This window comes from Buteo buteo, chromosome 2 (assembly GCF_964188355.1).
Source record: "Buteo buteo chromosome 2, bButBut1.hap1.1, whole genome shotgun sequence".
Classification (NCBI taxonomy): Eukaryota; Metazoa; Chordata; class Aves; order Accipitriformes; family Accipitridae; genus Buteo; species Buteo buteo.
Genome location: NC_134172.1, coordinates 488,924 through 507,074, shown reverse-complemented (window position 1 = coordinate 507,074; position 18,151 = coordinate 488,924). Strand labels below are relative to the sequence as shown.

General features: G+C 59.9%; 1 protein-coding gene across 1 annotated transcript; it reads right to left on the bottom strand.

Annotated features, from left to right (window-relative positions):
• Positions 1 to 5,508: 5,508 nt before the first annotated feature.
• On the bottom strand, positions 5,509 to 13,217 carry GBX1 (gastrulation brain homeobox 1). Its single transcript, XM_075042477.1, has 2 exons — positions 12,431 to 13,217; positions 5,509 to 6,318 (listed from the first exon to the last, which is right to left on the bottom strand). Exons 1-2 carry the CDS (start codon positions 13,215 to 13,217, stop codon positions 5,798 to 5,800), a joined length of 1,308 nt encoding a protein of 435 aa, XP_074898578.1. The 3' UTR covers positions 5,509 to 5,797.
• Positions 13,218 to 18,151: the final 4,934 nt, after the last annotated feature.

Sequence of the window (18,151 nt, the reverse complement as noted above, 5' to 3'; positions counted from 1 at the left end):
CTCTCGCAGCCCTAGCTGAGCTGGCACAGCCTCCTGGCAGGGGGGGACATAGGTGGGCAGCAGCCATGGCATGGGGCAGTACTACCCAGCACTGAGGCAGCTGGGACCACACACTGGGTCCATGCAGAGGTGCTTTTAAAAGAGATGGCCAGAGCAGAGATCATGCTATCAGTCTGCACTTTTCCATTCCCAATCAGCCCTGCCTCTTTGAAAGAGTGGGCAGAGGTTTGACACAATGTCCCAGCTCCCTTGGCCTGTGCTTACCGAGATGCAGCACCAATATGCTCCCACTACAGCACCTGCACCCTATGCCCATTCATGTCTCGGTATCATCTGGCCTGCCTGTAGGTGCAGAAGTCCACAGCACAGGTCCTCACAGAGCCCTCTGCAGGAGACATCAGCCTGGCACCTGAGGACACTGGCACAAGCTGGCAGGCTGTGAAAGGGCCAGCATAGGCAGGTGAGTGGGAGCCCCTGTTTGGGAAGGGTTTCAGCAGTCCTGGCTAGCAAGGGATCATCAAGGACTGCAGTCTTGTGAAGTGCTTCATAGCTTGCCCAGCACCTGAGTGAGCAGCAGCACAGCAGAATGTGGGTACAGTCTCTCTCTCCTCCGAAACCCCAATTCCAGCATGCCCTTGATAACTTCTTTCAGGTCTTGGCTCATTTTCCTTTGACACTGAAGATAAATACACACACCGGGAGTTTGCATGCCGCTGTTGAGGTCATCATGACCAGACTAGCTGCTGAATCCCCTCTGCAGCTGCACCCTAAACTCTGTGTGCTGCTGTGGAGCTGGCTGTAAAGGAATTGGAGGTGGTTGGGGGGACCTCATGACCCTTCCCAGGTGCCAGGCCAGTGGGAAGGGAGATTATTTGTCTCCTGCCCATGTGCAGTTAGAACCAATTTATCCCCACCAGGATACAGGTTCATTGCATTGCAGGATTCCTGCAGTGATGACTTCTGGTCATCACGTGGTACTTCTGACCAAGGCCAGGAGCACAGTGAGCTGCTCCCTAAAGGCAACCCCCAGCAGCACAGATTCCCCCACAGCACAGCATTCATCTGCCCTGCCTCAAGTCTGCTGGTACTGGAACCAGAGGGCCCATCGCAGCCACTGCTGCACACTAGCTTTGGAAAAAAAAGCCTGGCATGACCTCCTGGGGAACTCCTCTGTGAGCCCCTAGTATCCGTGTGAGCAGCTAAGCATCCGAGCAAGTCCTGGAGAGGTTGAATAAACAACAGTGGCACCAGCACCATGTTGTGGCCATCAAATCTTCATAGAAGCCCATTGTTAGAGAATGCTATGAACTAGCTTTGTTGCACTGAAAACCTTTTCCTGAGAGGGGACCACTGAGTTGAATAAACACCCCATGGGATGTAATCACTACTCCTTTCCTAGTTCTTTAAGAACCATTGTCCAGGTAAATGCGTGGGCAGGTCTAGGTAGAGAGAATTCCCTTGTAAATGATGAAACTGTCTTCAAGAGGGCAAAATAAGTTTTGTTTGTACATATCTGTGTATATATATGTATAAACATATGTATAAATAAATGCATGTCCATGTATATACATATGTCTGTATCTACCTTTTACTCTGCATATGCATGTGCAAGCATACACATGCACATACACCATACACATTTGGATATCCACATAAGAGTTCCTGCCCCCGCCAGTTCCTACTCGAGGACACAAGACAACAGGCAGAAGGTGGTACATGGGAAATTCCATATAGCTGTAAGGAAAAAAAAGTACTAGGAAGGTGGTCAGACACTGGAACAGGGGCCTGAAGACGTGGGATCGCCATCCTTGGAGATTTGTGAAGTCGGCTGGACAAGTTCCTCAGCATCTTGATCTAATGGGACCAGATTTGAGCAGGTGTTGGACCAGAGACCTCTCAGGGTCCCTTCCCTGCATGGCTCTGTCATGCATGCCAGGGTCTCTTTACTGCCCATTTTTTTATTGTTGCTCTCTTCCCACCCACCCCAGTCTAAATGATGCAGCACCTATAGCCCAGCTTGTGGGGCATGCTGCACCCTCTGCCCCAGCAGCTCTTCTATTTGGGGAGGTGCTGCAGCCACTTTGTGCAGTGTGGGCAGTGCCATTCCGCACATTCACTGGTGTGTTGCAGTGCTTTGCTCTGTGCTGTGCAGGAGGCATCAGGCTCATTGCAATGCATGAGGTTCACAGGGGAGCTCTGTTCTGCACAGCGCAAGGAGCGCTGTGCTATTCTGCAGCTCTCTCCAACACCCCCGGTGACAGCAGTGAGTCTCTCACCTCCATCAGCACCAGACTGAGCTGCACCTCTCTGCAGCACTTGCAGGTACATTAACGCGACAGTTTGCAGGCTGCGTTGTGTACTGGCTCTGGGACTGATCTAACTCAACAACAAAAAAAAGCCAAAACCCAAATAACTTCTAAGAAGCTGAAAGCTCCAGTTCTCCAATCCAGTCTACAGGCAGTCGAACAAGTGTGCAGAGTGGGGGTTGCTTTGCACACAGAGTTCAGGTTGGCAATGGTGTGCACAGCGGGGGGGGTAGAGTGGTGGTGGGGGGAGATGGGTTAAGAGCACAATAAACAGATGCTGTCACTGGCGCAGGACATATCAAACCACAGCATCAGCTAGAAATGCCAAGTGCGAATAAGGGGGTTCTGGGACCCTAAAATAAAATTTAACTCCTTTCAATGTCACAGCCCCAAGCCTGGATCTGTGGACATTTTTCCAAGTGCTGTGCTTAATCTTGGACTGCTGTGCCGTGCTAGGTAGCAGTGGCACAGACCCCTCATGTGGACACATTTATAGTGACAGAGCACTGCTTATAGGTGCACAATTGCTTTATCCCGCCTCCCTCAGCCCTCCCCGTCCCCCCCCAGCTGGCCTAGATGTACGTGCATCAGTTCATGTGCAGGAGCTATTGCAATTCCTGCAAATGGCATCTTATCACCTTCTGCAGCCAAGTAGCATAGATAAGTTAACAGTTTCTGCCTCAGACCAGCCCAGACCCAAGGAGGGAGAAGCAGGGACTACCTGAGCTGTGGCTCTCAGGTGCAGGCAGCTCTACCACTGCATGAAGGGAACTGCCAGCTCCCCTGAGGACAAGGCAGCTGGGGTCAGCTGCCAGAGGACATTTACCTCCCCTGATCCAGAGTGAATGCCAGCAGATGTTGCTACCTGAGCAGGCCAAGCCCACACTGTGGATGCTGTGAGCAACACCAGGCCAGGCAGTTCCTGAGGACACTTTCTCCTTTCCAGGTCGGTGGTGCAGGGGACAGAGGCAGAAGCCGTCCTGCTGTGGCTGCAGGAAGCCAGCTGTGCTCCGCTGCCCCAGCAAGGTGCTCAGAAATCCAGGTCATGAAAGGATCCTGCAGAACTGTCTCAGGACCTGCAACAAACATCGCCATGCAAAGAAGCACCCACCTAAAACAACCAGGAGCACAGCTTTGTCCTAATGTTGCTGTTCTCCGAGCTGTGGCTGTCCCCACACAGGCCAGCCAGAGCCAGCAGCCGATGGGCAGGGAGAGCCACCCACCACTGCTCTGAGTCTACAGGGCTCTGCAGGAGGACTCAGCTGTGCAGGCTGAGCATGGGCTCTGCACTCCAGACTATCAGAACGCACCTGGCAAAGAGGGAAGGGCCATGGGGAGGGAGCACTCCCCGCTGGGCGGCATGGAGATGGGCCAGCCTTTGCTGTGGCATCAGGGAGGGCACCCCAGAAGCCGAAGTCAGCTCTGGCTGTCAGGGATGCTGCCCACTCTTACAAGCTCTGTCTCCCTCACAAGGGAAGGGTGCCAGCGACTAACTGGACCCTGTGTGACCCAAACTCCATATCAAACCTTGGAGCAATTGGCATCCCAGCAGCACCATGTCCCACACCCTTGGAGAGAGCCTTCTCCCTGTCGAGGAACCTCTGGTGGGATTGCAGTGAATGTTGCTACTACAGCACAGAGCTCCCTTTCCCCATGGGCTGGCTGGCTGATGTTCATCAAACCAGCGACAGAGGCTTTCATGGCTGGACACCCAGTTAGTAGTGGAATCACACAGTCCTCTGCAGTGTTGACTCAGGATTGTGCTTGCAGCTGCGCCCATGTGCAAAACTGGATTTTCATGAGGTTCGGGGTTTGGGCTCAGTCATTTGCAATACCCCCTGACTTCAGAAGCAGCTTCTCCTGCAATAGCGCTCAAGAGCAGACTATTCCACTCTGGCTGGCCTAGATGTGAAAGCCCCTTCTCAGGAAGTCTGAAATCCCCCTCCTACACCAGTGCAGTGAGACCCAGCAGCTGCTCCAGGCTGGGGCAAGGAGACACAGTGTCAGTGCCAGCAGCGCCTGGTCGGCCCTGGCCCTGCTCACTGCTGCGGAGCCTTAGCAGTGTGGTAAGAGAAGCAGCAGCTGGTACTGGTGAGAGAGGCTGAGATTTCCAAGGAAGGGCAAGACCCTTAGCTTCCCCTCAGCCCAGCCATGGGGGCAGGCAGCCCTGGCAGCCAGCACTACCCCAGGATTCAGCGGCAATAAGGTGCCTGAGCTGCCAGAGGATTTGTCCGTTCGTCCCCCGTGGGCTGGGGTGTGCTCCTCGGGGCTGAGGGAGATGGAAAGGCTTCAAGGCAGGACTCTTCTAGCAGGCGGTGCAGCCCTGAAGAGCTGGAGGGCATTGCATCCCTGGGCCTCAGAGGTGTTGCTGGCATGTGGGGCTGAGGGTGTGTAGAGCTGGCACAGGGTGCTGGGGCAGCCCTGGGGACAGCAGTCAGGCATCCGGCCCGCACCAGGCGGGGGCCAAGGGGGCTGCGGGCACGGACCTCTCGTCAGCCCACAGCCAGCAAAGGCCAGGTCCTGGCAGAAGGCCCACGGGACGAGCAGGGCTTTGCCTTCAGGGAGGGTGGCAATTTGTCACCGTGGGGAGCGGCTCCTGCCCCAGGGCCTGAGGCACCAGGGATGCCGGCTGTCCCAGGGCAGGGCAGGGCAGGGCAGGGCCGGCGGCCGTGCCGGGAGCCCGAGGGGCAGCGCACACGTTCCTCCCAGCCGGGGGCGGGCTGCTGGCCTCGGCTGCCGCAGGCTGTGGCGGCAGGGGCTGCGGGAGGCGGCGACGGGCGGCCCCGGCCCCGGCCCCGGCCCCGGCCCCGGCCCCGGCCCGCGCACCTCGCCGCCGGCGGCAGGGCGGACCCACCGATGCTCCCGGGCCCTTCCCAGCCCCTCCCCTTCCCTGCCCCCTCCCGTGCCTCAGCACCGGCACCGGATCGGGCCCGATGGAGCCCGCAAGGCCACCGCTGCTCCACGCACAGCCACCGGGTCCGCGGGCCCCGGCACCGGCCGAGGGGGCGGGCGACCCCCCGGAGCCTCCCGCCGACCCCGGCCGCACGCCCTCCCCGGCCTCCGCTGCCGCCTCTCGGGGTCGGCGCCGCCGCCCGCTGCCCCTGCCCCCGCCCCCGTCTCTGCCCCCGTCCCTGCCCCTGCCCAGCCCCTGTCCCGCGGGCGGGCGGGCAGCACCGCGGAAGAACGTCGCCTCGCTCCATAGAAAATAATTTATTGAAATCACAGCTATACATGGGCGGGCGCCCGCGGGCAGCGCGGCCCCGGCCCTGGCCCGGCGCGGCTGGCGGCCGGGGCCCGCGGGGGCCAGGCGGCCCGCGCTCCCCGCGGCACGGACAGACGGACACGCTGCCGTATGTACAGAGTTTACACGGAATAAATAAGGGACATGTACAGAGGAGTGCGAGCGGGCGCCCGGGCCGCGCCCCCGCCGCGCCGGCCCCCCCCGCTGCCGGCGGCCCGCCCGCCCCAGGGTCCGAGAGCCCCGACGGCGCTCAGGGCCGGGCGCCCTGCTCGATCTGCTGGTGCTGGCTGCGCACGGCGAAGCGATTGACGTGCACCGGGATGGGCACCACGATCTTGGGGTTGCGGACGGGCTCACCCGAGCGGTTGCTCACGTTGCCCGCCTTGATGCGTTTCCACTTGGCGCGGCGGTTCTGGAACCAGATCTTCACCTGCACCTCGCTCAGCTTCAGGGCGTGCGCGATCTGCGAGCGCTCCGTCAGGCTCAGGTACTTCTTGCAGTGGAACTCCTTCTCCAGCTCCAGCAGCTGCTCGCTGGTGAAGGCCGTGCGCCGCCGGCGGCTCTTGCCGGCCCCGGAGCCCGGCGGGGCCTGCTCGGCCGTGGGGCCGCCCTTGCCCTTGCCCTTGGTGCCCAGCGCGGCGGCGGCCGCCCCGTCCAGGAAGGGCTCCTCCTCGCTGTCGCCCGCCGAGCTCTCCTCCTCCCGCTCGCTGCACGGCGTCGCCGCCGACTTCACCTCCAGCTTCTCCTCGTCCGAGCTGTACGCCTTCCCGTCTGCGGGGCACACAGCGTCAGCGCCCGCCGGCGCGGCCCGCCGCCCCCCGCCCCCGCCCGCGGGTCCCCCGCGCCCGCGGAGCCCCCCTCCCTCCCCGGGAGCCGCGGCCCCGCCGCCCCCCGGGGCTCCCCCCCGTCCCCAGCCCCGGGGCGCTCGGGAGGCTGCAGCTCCGCCCGCGGCCGCCGGGGCCCCGCCACCGCCGCGTCCCGCAGCCGCGGGGCCGCCCGCCGGAGAAGCGGCTTCCCCGGCCCCAGCTGCGCGCTCGGCCCCGCTGCCGGCAGCCGCCGTCCCCGGCCCCGCGCTGCCCGCAGCCTTGGGGCAGCGCCCGCAAGAGCCGGAGCATCGGCAGGCACCGCGGGGGCCGAGCGGCCGCCGCCGCCATCCCCGTCCCAGAACCCGGCCGCAGCGGCCTCAGTGCCTCCCTCCCGCAGAGCACACCGCAACCCTCCCAGCGGACCTCCGCGGCTGGAGGGAAGGTCTGTACCTCGCCCCTCGGCTCAGCCCTCCCTCTGCCCCGTCCCGCTGCTGTTCGCCCAGAAAGAAGCCAGCCAAGAGGAGCTGAAGGACCGTCCTGCGAACAGCAGCCAGAGCCGGGGCCAGCCCTGCAAACCTCTCTGCAGGGCTCTACAGGACGTGGGGTGTCCTGCTGCCAGCTCTCCCTCCCTAACCCCAGGATGCACTACAGCGGAGTGGTGCAGCCAGGGAACAAGGTGCTTAGGCAGGTGATGCTCAGGGCTTAGCTCCCCCCACCAGCCCCTGCGGAGGGGCACGCCGGAGCCTGCCAACGTCACTGAACAGACAGGACCTCATCCCAGGCCACCTAGCCTGGAGGCAGCACTTGGACTGCCACAGGGACCGCTGTTAGGCTGCCTGCAAGGGTATTGATAGGGTGTAGGGGTACGAATCTCCTTCTTGCAAGCTTCTTGTGTCCCAAACTGCTGCCTGAATGATTAAACAGCCATGGAGCAAGGGAGGACATGGGTGGGAGACAGTGGGGAGAAAAGAGGCCTGGAAACCAGTCACTTCCCTGGTAGAAAGGCTCAGACAAAGGCCCCACAGGAGATTGGGCGAGAAGATACTCCCGGCCATAGCTGGGGGTCATGGAGGGAGAGGACCCACAGCTATGCACAAGCAGATGAAGAAGTTTTTCTGTCATGCTGAGACTGGAAGAGACCAGCCAAGTCTCCAAGTCCGACCCAACAGCAGGAATCACTGCTGGCAGGAGCTGGTTCTGAAGCACTGCTGCTCTCAATACAGTCCTACATGCAGAAGGAGAAGCAGCAGCTCTCCAAGCTTCTAAGCAGTGCCCAGGTACTGGCACATGCACCCTGGGCCACTGGATCTCCAGGCACCTCACCTCACCTCAGTGGGAAAGGCAGAGCAGCCCTCAGATGCCTGAAGGTGAAAGCTTGCAATTACACAAGCAGCAACTGCAAGAAACTCCTTGAGCCCAGGAGACGTTCTTAGGAGCCTGGTTGCTGTGGCGCTCCCACATCCTTTGCCGGTCCTGCAGCAAGTCTGTGGCTTCCTGAGAGTGGGTGCCTTTGGAGATCTGGAATCACCTCCCTGCTCCTCCTGCTTCATACAGTGGGAAAGAAACACCTTCGCCTCTATTCTGCTGCACAAGAATAGACAGCAAGCTCTCTCTTCTTGAGAGGTGGGGCAAGAAATCTCCCATATGCACAGCGCCTATAGTAAAGACCCAGAGAATTGATGCTCATAGGGCTGAGCATTAGCAGCAGGTGGCATGGAGCACCGTGGCTGCCAATGCAGTCTCATGCAAGCACTTTGCCGAAGAAAAGGAGAGCTTTCATTTCTGTGTACCATCTCTGACCGTTGGAGCACAAGGCCTGACAAGGTAAGAGAGCTCTTATGAGGACGTCAGTGCCTTCACCAAGAGTACTCATAGGTCCTGCCCTGACTCTGCCCTTCCCCAGTGACGGAAGACAGCATCCCAGCAGCCACACTAGCAAACAGTACTGATTAAGCAGTTTGCTCTTGTCGGCCCAGACTCTGTCCCAAGAGACTGGAAGAAGGCTGAGCTACTAACAGCAACATGTCACTTTGTAAAACAGGTACTATCTCTGGATATACTCTTCTTAATCAGACCCCAAATTTTAAGTCGTCTCTAGCAGATTAACACATCTCACATTTGTGCCTTATAAAAGGGCTGGGTTTGCAGTAAGGAACTCAGAACTATGTGATGATAAACCAGAGGTGTTCATAAAGAAAATTGGTGTATTGGTCTGTTAGTCATCTAGTATACGCCCATCGAGGAAGTAACGGAGGCAGGGGAACCCACCCGTTTGGTGGGAGGGTGTACTGAGACTTTCAAGGCCTTTGAACAGGAAGTGAAGCTGTCATGAAGCAAAGCATTGTGACTTTGAAAAATCAACAAGAAGGCCGTAGATGAAGAGTAGAATTGACCATTTGCTTTGCTCTTCACAAAGTCCCAGCTGTTCATTGATCTTAGGAAAGACATGGGCCTGTTGGAGCAGGTCCAGAGGAGGCCACAAAAATGATCCGAGGGCTGGAACACCTCTCCTGTGAGGACAGGCTGAGAGAGTTGGGGTTGTTCAGCCTGGAGAAGAGAAGCCTCTGGGGAGACCTTATAGCAGCCTTCCAGTACATAAAGGGGGCCTATAAGAAAGATGGGGACAAACTTTTTAGCAGAGCCTGTAGTGATAAGACAAGAGGTAACAGTTTTAAACTGAAAGAGGGCAGATTCAGACTAGATAGAAGGAAGAAATGTTTTATGATGAGGGTGGTGAGACACTGGAAGAGGTTGCCCAGAGAGGTGGTAGATGCCCCATCCCTGGGAACATTCCAGGTCAGGTTGGACGGGGCTCTGAGCAACCTGATCTAGTTGAAAATGTCCCTGGTCATTGCAGGGGGGGTGGACTAGATGACCTTTAAAGGTCCCTTCCAACCCAAATGGAACCCTGTGATTATGGATGCGGTAAGCATGGTGAGGAGAGTTGGGTGTCACAGGCGACCAAGTTATTCAAGCAGGATCAGGGGGACCCAGATCAAGAATGGGTGCTGTGACAGCCAGAAGAGCGCTGTGTTGGTAAGCACACAAGAGCTCTCAGTCATGTTCATAGGGAACAACCCACAACTTCACCCTGTCCCTGACTGAATGTGCAGTTACTACATCAACCTAAGAGAGGGTCTCAGACCACTGCCTGGATCTCGGTGGAGACCTCTACAGCTCAGGAACAAATGTGCTCTCAGGAGAGGTGTGGAGAGCTGGGGGTGTTGAGTACCTTTATCCTGGGGGTCATACTCTTTGTCACAGCTGTAGTAACAAACCAGACTCAGAGCTTTGCTGCTTCATACCACCAGTTTTGCTATATGCCTCTCCCCTCTCAAGAAGTGTGACAACAGCTGGAAGCAAGTTTGAAACATAGTAGATGCAGAAAGAGGGCCTAAAATAGAGCATTAACTCCTTTGGCTGATTCAGCAAACAACTGATCTTGTCTCCGTAGACACCTGCATGATGGAGATACCAATGGAGCCCAGGGACAGAAATAAGTCACTTTAGGGTATAATTCACTTGATGGCAGCAAAAGAAATAAAAGGAGGCATTTCTCCTTCACATGGTTCTACAGTTAAGAGATCTGTGGAACACCTTGCCCCAGGATGTGGCTAAGTCCTTGCTGGTGGACTCCAGGGTAGACTAGATAAAGTCACAGAAGAGGAATTGGACAAAGGTTACTAAATATCCAGAAACAACACCTGGCTCAGGAAGCCCCTGGGGTGCAGGTGGTTGGATGCTAGAGAAGCGTCATTTTAGAAAGTATTGCACAGGCTGTGCTCTCTTACTCTCCCCTGGACAACTGCTTTTGGCCCGGGACACAGATAGGATGCTAACACAAACTGCATTATAGATAGTTTTTGATGCTTCCTTTTGATATGAATCATCTTTCTCTTCTTTAATTGTAGAAAAAGCCCACAGCAACCATCCTGGCTTTCATCCGAGAAGGTTGGTAACACAAATCCTATTGTCCCTCTCCAAGGGCCTTGGCTGTTACAGTCAGGAGAAACATTAGGTAAAGCAGAAGGTGGGGTACATTTGGCCTGACAAATCCCCTTGGACCTGGGCAGAGCAGCCCACAGAGTCAGGTCCACATGGGCAAATGCTCATGCAGAAGGACAAGCATCCTTCATGGCTCCAGAGCAAGCACAGTGCTAAGAGACAGCTGATAGGCAGCAGAACAGCGTTAGCAAGACATATTTCCTTCCATCATATGAGCCAGTCACAACAAGGCAAGTCTTAGAGATATGATTTCTCGATAGCAGAAATGGCCACTGTCTGGGACAGTTCATCTGAGTCCCTCGGGAGGAGAGAATATGTTGGGCTCAGCTACAGAGGAGCCATGGAGGGAGATTAAGCACAATGCAGCTCCTTTCCCCATAGAGCGGGAAGATGTGGTCATATGGACAGCTGGTTTTGGCCAGGGCAATTCTATCCCCGAGGAGACTTTCACAACAGACGTGAGATCGCACTGGGCTTTTGACTCGGCACAGAGGCCTGGGAGCGCTGGAGGAGCAACCAAAGCCCCGATAACCCATGAAGGCAACGGGGAGGCAAATGCCCCAGTTGTCCTGCTGAGGGATGAGGTTCAAGGGGTACCTGAGCGAGGGAAACAGTCTTCTGAGGGAAGAACAAGGCAGGGCAAGGAAAAGACCCGGGCTTACCCAGGAGAGACTAAGGGGAGGATGGAGAACAAACAGCCAAGCACTGCAAGAAGCAGCAGAGACTTCTCAGCACGCATCCACGCCGGGAAGCCTGTGAGACAAAGGTGGATCTCGGGGGTGACGAGGGGAGACAGCTCTCAGGACGGGCCATGTCAGAGAAAGCCAGCAGTTGGTTTGTGTCAGTCTCGCCGCAGAAGGGACACCTCGAGCCCCGTGCCGCAGGAGCTGAGGTGGAAGAGAGCAGGAGCTGGAGCTGGCTGAGAAACACAGAGCAACAAGTCACCGAGGCCGATGCCTGCGCGCATGGGGGAGCGGCCGCAGCTCACAACGGCGAGGACCCCACGGCCCCGCCACGGCAGCCGGCCCCGGCCAGCCCCGAGCGGGGGCGCGGGAGCGGAGCCGCCGCTCGCCCGCGCCGTCGGGCAAAGCCGGTGCCGAGGCCGCTGGTGCCGAGGCCGTGGGCGCAGCGGGCACGACAGCGCGGGGCAGTGGACCGAGACGAAGGGGAGCGGGGCTCCGGACGGCGCCGGGAGCGGGGCGGCCGCCCGGGCACGGGACCCCCCCGGCGCGGCGCGGCCTCGGGAGGGGCTCGGGGCGCCGGTAGCCGGCAGCACGACGGGGACGAGAGGGCGGCGGAGCCCGGCACGGCGCGGGCTGCGGGCCAGCCAGGGAGCCCCCAGCCCCGCGGCATCGTGCCGGGGACGAGGCGCAGCCCCGCGCCGCACCGCGGCTGCACCCAGCGGCACCGGCACCGGGACGGGCGGGGAGGGCCGCGCGCAGTCCCGCGGCCCGGGGCGGGGCGGCGCCCCGCTGCCCTCCGCCTCGCCCGCCCCGGGCCGGCTGCCAGGACCTCGGAGAGCTCCGCGCCGCCGGGCCGGCCTCGGCTCCGGGGGCCCGCGCCGCTCCGGTCCCGCCGGGCGGTCCGTGCCCCGCCGGGGCGGCCGCCCCGACCGGCGGCTCTCGCGGCTCTCCCGCCCCGCGGCCCGGGCGCGGCGGACGGACTTTGTCTCCCGCCCGCGAAAGTTGCGGGCGCTTGCGGAGCCGGCCCGGAACGGAACGGAGGGGAAGCGGCCCGGTCCTCCCGGCTCGGCCCGCCGGGACAGGGCGGGAGCGCAGCCGCGGGCAGGTCCCGCCGTCCACGGCCCATCGCGGCCCCCGCCGTCCTGCCCGCCGCGCCCCGGTCCCCGGCGCCGCCGGCTCCGCGGCTGCCGCCCTGGCGAGCTCGGGGGCCCCGCGGTGCCGCCCGCAGCCGCCGCTGGCGCGGCGGGGAGGGCCCGGACAGGGGCCGGGCGGGCGGCGCTGCCCGCCGCGGGGCCCCTCGGGTCTGCGGGGGTCCCGGGCGAGGCGGGCCGGCGCTCGCCGCAGACGAGTCGCTCTCCGCCGGGCGGGGCTGGCCCGCGCCGCTCTTACCTGCCAGGCCGGGGAAGGGGTCCGGGAAGTGCAGCGGCGGCTCGGGCGGCCCCTTGTCGCGCCCCGGGGGCAGCTCCTCCGCCTCCAGGCCCTCGGCGCCCCGCCGGCAGCCGGCGTCGGGGTTGGCGCGCGGCGGGGGCAGCTCCTGCGGCGGGTAGAAGCCGTCGGGGGGCTCGGAGAAGCTGGGCAGGGCCGTGGTGAGCGCCACCATGGAGGGCACGGCCTGGCCCAGGCTGGCGCAGAAGGTGTTGGTGAGGCGGCCGGCGAAGGAGGCCAGCGGCGCCAGCGGCGGCAGCCCCGACTGCAGGGGCGCGTGGGACAGCGCCTGCGGCAGCACCAGCGGCCGGTACGGCATGAACATGGGGTACCCGGTGTAGAGCAGGTGCCCGGAGCGCGGCGGCGGCGTCCCGATGAGCGAGTCGATGGAGAAGGCGGTCCCCTGGCCGCTGGGTCTCTGCATGGCGAGCGGGCGCCGCCGGCTCAGCCGGCACCAACTTTCCGGCGAGCTCGGGCCGCCGCCAACTCGCCGCGCCGCCGCCGCCGCCGCCGCCGGGCCCCGCCGCGGCCCCGGCCCCGGCCCCGGCCCGCGCCCGCCGCCTCCCGTGGGCTCCGGCGCCCGGCGAGAGCTGCCGCCCGCCCGCCCGCTCGCTGGCTCGGCGCGGCGGAGTGGAGGCGCGCTCGGAGCCGCCTGCCCGCCCGCCCCGCCGCGGGGGGGCCGGGCCGGGCCGCGGAGGGGAGGGGAGGGGAGGGGAGGCGGGCGGGGGTGTCGCCCTCTGCTCTCATCCATCTTCCGCACATCACGGTCGAGTTCCTCCTTCAGCGCCCGCTCCGGCGGGGCAAGGCTCCCCGCTCCCCCCCCGGCGCGGCCGGCCCCTGGGAAGGCGCCTCCCCCTCCCGCCTCATCAGCTGTTATTAATGGTGATTGATGATTAGCAATTACGGGGCCAGCACAAGGGCGCTTTTGTGGGGACGGGACGGGGCCGCGCCGCTCGGCACAGCCTTCCTCGGGCTGCCCCCGGGCCCGGGACAACGGACGGGGCGAGCCGGGCCCGCTCCGCTCCGCCCCGGCCCCACCGTCTCCCGGAGCCGGCCCGGGCCGACGCTCCTGACGGCCGAGCCTGCGAGGGGAGCGGCCCGGGGACACCGGCGCCGGACGGGCTCGAGCGCCCCGACGGACCGGCCCTCGCCGGGCACCGGCCGCGGCCCCGCCGCTCCGGGGCGACCGTGCTGCGCCGGAAGGCCGCCCGCCTCCCTCCCGGGCGCGGGGGGGGGCCGCCGGGCTGAGTCCGGCCTGCCCCCCTTTCAGGCCCCGGAGCCTCGGCGGCAGGCTCGGAGCGGGGCCGCCGGGGGACCGGCGGGCGAGGGCGGCGCGGGGCCGCCCGGAGGCGGGCGAGGGCCAGAGTGGGAACGGGGGGGGGGGGGGGGGGGCGTCTGGAGCCCGAGCGGGGAATGAGGCGCTGGGCATCGCGGTGAGCACCGCGGGGAGGGGGGGCCGCCGGTGCCCGGCTCCGTCGGGGCAGGACCAGGCGGGCAGTGCGGAGCCCCGGCTGAGCGCGGCCGCAGCCCGGGGCGCCGAGCGTCCGGGGCGCCGGGGGAGCGCCTGCCAGAGCGGCGGCAGCCCGCCCGGACCTGTCCGCCGCTGCGGCAGCCCGGGGGCGGCCGTGGCTGGGCTGCGTGCAGCCGCCGGGCTCTGCCCCTCCCGCCTGCGCTCTCGTCGGGTGTCAGAGGCGTACCCGGCCTGGCTGCCGAGGGGCCCTCTGCACATCACTCCGTCTACGGAGCAAGCGAGAGCAGCGCGAGCCTTAACGCTCCTGAACTGCTGCGGCGAGAGGTCCACGGCTCTGCCTTGCCCGGCTGCGTATCGTGGCGAGCGTGGCCCGACCCTGCTTGGGGAGTCCCCACGCTAAAATGGAGTACTTATCCCCTCCCCCGGCTCGGCACTTACGTTGTGCTCCTTTCTACAGGGAGGTGCTCACCAGGCCTGCAGTATCCTGAACGTGGGGCAAACTAACGCCCTGCTTCAGAAGAGCATCAGGATTACCACATAAAGCACTCAGAAGCTGAGAAATGCCAGAGCTGAAGTCATGCCTAAACTCATGCTGACTGCCCTTTCAGTGGTGCAGCTACGCGCCAGACCTCCAGCTCTCACCTAGGGGTAGTCCTCTTCTCGGGACCCCTGTGTGTTCCTGCCTGCACTCACCCTTTGACCAGGACTGCCGTACATCTGGCTGCTTAGCTACCCAGGCTCCCTGGTGGCATTGGTATCTAAGTGAATACACGGAGTTCTCCACCACTCCCCTCTGCTACTCTGTCCCCACTGTGGTCTGTGGGCACCACTTTACTGCAGCGTTGAATCGTGTGGTTTTTGTGTGGCATGACAGTCCAGCCACAGAGCTGGACACTTGAATCCTGTGTGGAGCATGTAAATGAGGCCAAATGGGTCCACCAGGCTGACGGTATGGTACTCAGCCTTCCTCCACTAAACAGGCACGATCTGAATCCCCAGGGTCCAGCTGCGACATAAGTACCAAGGGCCTGCACAGAGCCTCCTCTTTCTTTCATGTCTTTTATGCCTTTCTCTATGGTATATCCTTGCAGTCTCAAGGAAATATCCCTCTGTGGTGAGAGCTGCCCTACCCCCAGCCAGGGAAACAGAGATGTGGAGAAGTCAATGTTAAAATAATCATCCAGGTTCAAACATTGAATGATAAAACTGAGGCCCGGCAAGAGGGATCCCTCTCACCGCTCTGATGCAGATACCTCTGTCATGGTTTAACCCCAGCCAGCAACTAGGCACCACGCAGCCTCTCACTCCCCGCCCCCCCGCCAGTAGGATGGAGGAATTGGAAAAAAAAACAAACCTTGTGGGTTGAGATAAGAACAGTTTAATAGAACAGAAAGGAAGAAACTAATAATGATAATAATAACAATAATAAAATGACAATAATAATAATAATAATAAAAGAATTGGAATATACAAAACAAGTGACGCACAATGCAGTTGCTCACCACTCGCCGGCTCGTGCCCAGTTTGTTCCCGAGCAGCGATCCCCCTCCCCTCTGGCCAACTCCCCCCCAGTTTATATACTGGACATGACGTCACATGTTATGGACTACCCCTTTGGCCAGTTGGGGTCAGCTGCCCTGGCTGTGTCCCCTCCCAACTTCTTGTGCCCCTCCAGCCTTCTTGCTGGCTGGGCATGAGAAGCTGAAAAATCCTTGACTTAGTCTAAACATTACTTAGCAACAACTGAAAACATCACTGTGTTATCAACATTCTTCTCATACTGAACCCAAAACAGCACTATACCAGCTACTAGGAAGAAAGTTAACTCTATCCCAGCTGGAACCGGGACAACCTCCCACTAACAGATGGCCCTGGAATCACTGAGGAAGAGATGCTCGTGTTCGTAGGGCATAGGCCTTTTGGCCCCTTGTCTAGGATGAGGGCCCAGATTTCAGGCTGGGAAGGAGGCTGGCAGTGGCTAGCATTTGGATGAATCCCACCTTAGGAATCAGTTGTGACACGGTAAGGGACACACTCAAAGTCTGCAGGTCAGCATCCGTGTTCTCTCTGTCCTTGGGCCAGCCCTCCTGCCTCATCCACCATATGTCTCTGTGGGAAAGGAACCTTTAGGTTGGAGTCATCTTCATGCACACAGCTTGTGTTCATTCCACTGCTATCAAAGCACTTTAGACCACGGAGAAAATGAAAGCATAGCCACCCGTAAGTTACTGGATCTCAAGACCTGTAGTCAAAAGGGTCCAAATCAAGACTATGCAAGCAACTTCCTGAGTCCTGAGCAACTGCAATTTGATCACTTGTTCAATTAACCTTTTGTATGTAATATTCAACCCACACCTCACGCCCTCATATAAGTTAGCAAGATACTTGAGAGCAACAGGAAACTGCTATCTTTGGTCACCTTGCTGGGGAAACCGAGAAAGCTGGGGATTGAACTACAGCTCCCACAAGGCAGGATGGCTGCCTGTGCCTGAAGCAGCAGGTCCCCCCTGAAGCCAATTATACAAGCTCCCACACTGACCTCTGCAAATCAATAGCCCGCACCCTGCAAGTCCCTACATATGGCTCCAAGATTAAGGTCCTGCTTACTTGACCATACACTTGCATTACCTGCAGCCCCTGCCTCTCCAGACACTGAATCTCAGTTCAATGCCAGGAGCAGAAAGGGCAGGCTGCTCGGATAGGGAAGGGAAGCCAGGAAGCAAGAGTTGCAGTAAGGCAGCGGCTTCGCTGACAAGGGTGCAGTCCTACAGGACTCAAGGAAGGTGGGCAGAGCAGATCTGGTGACAGTAACCAGGGTGTCCAATAGTCCAGTGATCACCCAGCAAGTCCCACTCTCCAAGTGGTGAGGCAGGTCGAAGGCCAAGCCGGAAAATCAAATAAGTGTGTCGGGATCATTGTCAGCATCAGAGAGGTACAAGATCAGGTGTACCTCCAGCTTAGGTCAGGCAGAGACTAAGGGTGAGAGCCTGAGCTTAAAAGCAGCTCCTCAGCCAAAGAGGGGCAGGCTCTTGCTGAGGTTCCCCAAGGACAGACAGCTGCATCATCTAAGTTGGCCCTGACCCCAGAGAGCCAAACCCCCGGGAGGAGGGGAATGTACTCAGGGCCCCGACAACTTACTCCACTCTGGTTTACTTTGTCTCCTGAGACTTTGCAGTAAAGTAAGGTAGAAATTAATTTGCCAAATTGTAAAGCAAAGATTCAGAGAACAAAAGGTCGAAGGACTGGGAAATAAAAGGGTTGCAAGCAAAATAAAGCAAATACTGTACTATTGTACTCTAGTGCGTACATTGAACAAGACACAGATTGAGAGCTCCCACATCCACCATCCTTGCAGGGTGAGCCAAACTGGAAGGGTGAGGGTCCAGGTTGGACATGGTAACTCTACCACCACTCTACCTCCAGGGGCTTTCCCAATTTCTGTATCCTCTATCTGATCTTCCACGGTTTCTCACTGTCTAGTGGAAATGCAGTTTCCATGGCTTCCACTTGAGGCTCAGACCTCCGCTGTTCACTGCTCAGTATGCTCCCTGGGCGTTTCTCCTTCCCCACACGCCTTCTCTGCGGGGAGCCACTCTATTCCATTTTATCAGGCTCCATCCCCCACTCGCATGTAGCTGGTATGTTCCCTTAACGTGCCTGGAGATACACCATCCAACACACCGGGTACATGAGAAATATTAATTGCACGTGCAATCTGTAAAGGTGCTGGTCTCACTGCACTCTCAGCTGTTGACAGAGACCTCTGAGGACCTTGCTGGATACATGATCAGACACTGAGCTAAAAAAGAGTCTCAGGAGGAGACCTGCTCTCTCCCTTCTGTTTTGGGGGTGCTGGGTCATAGCTCTGTGTTTATCAGCCTCAGCACTTGGTCCTGAGTCTCACCAGTCTGGGCCCCGAGTACTGAATTCAAGTCCAGTCTCTGCAAGCAGTGCCCTTACACAATTGCAAAGCAGCCTGTCCCATCTCCTCCATCATGTCACCTCCCGAGTTGGCCCTCCTTCCTCAGTCTGCCTTTGCTTCCCACCCCTCCTCTTGTCTGTTTTCCACATTAGTACTGTTGAAGCTTCTTCCTCCTCTTCTTCTCTGTTCCTCGCTGCACGCATGTGAGCATGGAAAAGTCAGTTTGCCTGCATTTCTGGAGTCAGTAGGCAAGACTGGAAAGTGTCCTGATCAACACTTGACACTTTGGACA

What these genes read in the sequence shown, in the direction of transcription:
- GBX1 (XM_075042477.1), bottom strand. Translation starts at nt 13,217, where the DNA reads ATGGATGAGAGCAGAGGGCGACACCCCCGCCCGCCTCCCCTCCCCTCC. An exon ending in CCCCTTCCCCGGCCTGGCAG is followed by an intron (nt 6,319 to 12,430) that starts GTAAGAGCGGCG and finishes TGTGCCCCGCAG; the next exon opens with ACGGGAAGGCGTACAGCTCG.